At 34.1% G+C, this 2,615-nt stretch overlaps 1 protein-coding gene across 1 annotated transcript in view; it reads right to left on the reverse strand.

Moving 5' to 3' along the window:
• Nucleotides 1–1,757: 1,757 nt before the first annotated feature.
• Nucleotides 1,758–2,615, reverse strand: part of LOC107717708 (kelch-like protein 29) — a 202,501-nt gene continuing 201,643 nt past the window's right edge. The window contains exon 7 of the mRNA XM_016524544.1: nucleotides 1,758–2,000. Within this exon, the coding sequence (XP_016380030.1) occupies nucleotides 1,796–2,000 (205 nt within the window). The 3' untranslated portion in view covers nucleotides 1,758–1,795. The remainder of the gene's footprint in view (nucleotides 2,001–2,615) is intronic.

Here is a 2,615-nt window from a genome sequence, read left to right on the forward strand (position 1 = left end):
TTCATACAGTTGACTGTTGACAAATATGACGCAGGACAACAACTTCATAATTGCAGGTATGCCCCGAAATTCAGGATATTGGGGCAAAAATGCTCCTGTATGAGTTTTTCTCATGTTTTTTTATCATATGATAAGCTATATCACACGAGTGCTGTTTTTGTCTCGAATACAACAAGTGCAAATGTGATTTTATACAACAAGTTCAGTAAACAGGAAGTTAATACTGTTATAATTTAAACCCAATATTGTCTGTTTTTGCTCAGTTTTGCCGACAAAATATTACCTATAAAGCCACAGCAGAATTGTTGTGCGTCTCCGAGCAACACAGTGGTGATTCATTTCTGAATGAATCTGCATTTTGAACGAATCGGGTGAATCAATGATTCAAAGGCCCATTCATAAAGAGAGCCGTTTACTTCATTCCTGAATGAATCAGCCGTTTGAACGAATCGAATGAATTAATGACTCATTACCGCAACCTGCTGGCAGTTTTAGTTTCTTATTTAGAGTATTACTTCATTAAAAAATAACAACTGTAAAGGGATAATTCAACCTAAATGTTTAAATTAAGTAATCATTTACTCAAACCTTAATGACTTACTTTCTTCTGTGGAACATAAAAGAAGGTATTTTGCAGACTGTTGGTATCAAAGCTGTTTTGGTTAGCAATGACTTCCATTGTATGAACGAAAAAAAAAAAGTTTCTTAAAGGGGTCATATGATGCTGCTAAAAAGAACAGTATTTTATGTATTATTTTTGAGGCCGATCTGGCTCCATATAAAAACGGTAATATTTTGAAATATTTTTACAATAAAAAAATTATGTTTTGTATTTTAATATATTTTAAAATGTAATTTATTCCTGTGATTCAAAGCTGAATTTTCAGCATCATTACTCCAGTCTTCAGTGTCACGTGATCCTTCAGAAATCAATCTAATATGCTGATTTGCTGCTCAAGAGACATTTATTATTATTATCATCAATGTTGAAAACAGTTGTGCTACTTCATATTTTTATAAAAGCTGTAATTCATTTTTTTCTTTGTTTCTTTGATTAATAGAAAGTTCAAAAGAACAGCATTTATGTGAAATAGAAATATTTAGCAACATTATAAATGTCTTTACTGTGCCCTTTGATCAGTTTAATGTGTCCTCATTGAATAAAAATATTAATTTCTTTAAAAAGAAGATCTCACTGACCCCAATTTGTTGAATGGAAGTGTACATTTTTTATACAAAGTATGACTGGAGAGCTTAAGATAGAAGAAGAAAGAAAAGAAAAATTAAGGTAAATATTATCTGTGAACAGAATACATTTTATTGTGTGACACTTCAACCTACACAACCTAATTTTGTGATATTATTTAAAAAGGGTGAAAATATGATTTACGATACATAAAAATCTATGAAATTAGCTTTAGCAAGACCAGTCTATTTTAATCTATAAACTTAGTTCTATACTCACACTAGTTTAATTTGTCCACTGTCATTTTAAGGGGGTTTGTTGTCTAAAAGTTCACAGGTTTCAAAGTGAAGAAACACATATACTTTCTCGGCCTAAATTGTTCCTCATCTCCTGCCAGACCTTTCCTCACTCTGGTGGTCACATCGGGCGCCTACATGTCATCTGAACCTCCTCTATATTTGGTATTGATCGGTATAATCAATGCTGGATGAGATTGTGACATCAGGTTTGACATTTCAATGCAATTGTTCTCTGACCTTTATACAAATGAAAGAATACATCATACAGCGTGTACATGACTCCATCTGATGGACGCTGGGATCTTATGAGTTACGCACCTAAGAAAGACACGCAGACTTTGCAGAAGGTGTTGAACTGAAACTTGTTGGCGGCCTCCAGTAGGGTTTTGGCGTTGGCCGAGTGGATGACCAGCGAGCCGGTGTAGACAAACTCCAGCAGCAGCTCCAGCACATCTGCACCGATGTTAGTCATCTTCAGCTCCAGCTTCTCTCCACTGCCCATCTCTCTCGACGACCTGACCACACACACACACACACACACACACACAGAGCTCATGACCACAAGGAAAGCCACATGACCACATGATGATGTTTCAAGTACATCCAAAATCCATTACAGGACAGTTCTATGAAGCGGCTGCCTTTTCCAGTTTGATAAAGTGATTTTTAAAGTAAATGTCTGTATGATTTTTAACATTATAACATATTTAAAAGTAAATAAAATGCATTGTGCCATCTCAAGGAAAATTAATACATTTTAATTTATTGGGGTTTACATATGACATATATATGGAAGTCCGTTTCCGCCACTGAATAAAAAATACAAAAAGTTTATTGCTACTTTTTATCACACAATTCAGATTTTTTTTTTTACAGAATTACGAGATATAAACTCACAATTCAGATTTTTTTTCTCAGAATTGTGTGATATAAACTCACAATTGCGAGTTATAAAGTCAGAATTGCGAGATACAAAGTCACAATTGCGAGATAAAAACTCGCAATTCTGACTTTATTTCTCAGAATTGCGAGTTTCTGAGAAAAAAGTCAGAATTGTGAGATAAAAAGTCGCAATTACCCTTTTTATTTTTTATTCAGTGGCGGAAACTGGCTTCCATACATATAAGATG

This window comes from Sinocyclocheilus rhinocerous, unplaced genomic scaffold (assembly GCF_001515625.1).
Source record: "Sinocyclocheilus rhinocerous isolate Xijiao unplaced genomic scaffold, SAMN03320098_v1.1 scaffold2108, whole genome shotgun sequence".
In the NCBI taxonomy this organism is placed as follows: Eukaryota; Metazoa; Chordata; class Actinopteri; order Cypriniformes; family Cyprinidae; genus Sinocyclocheilus; species Sinocyclocheilus rhinocerous.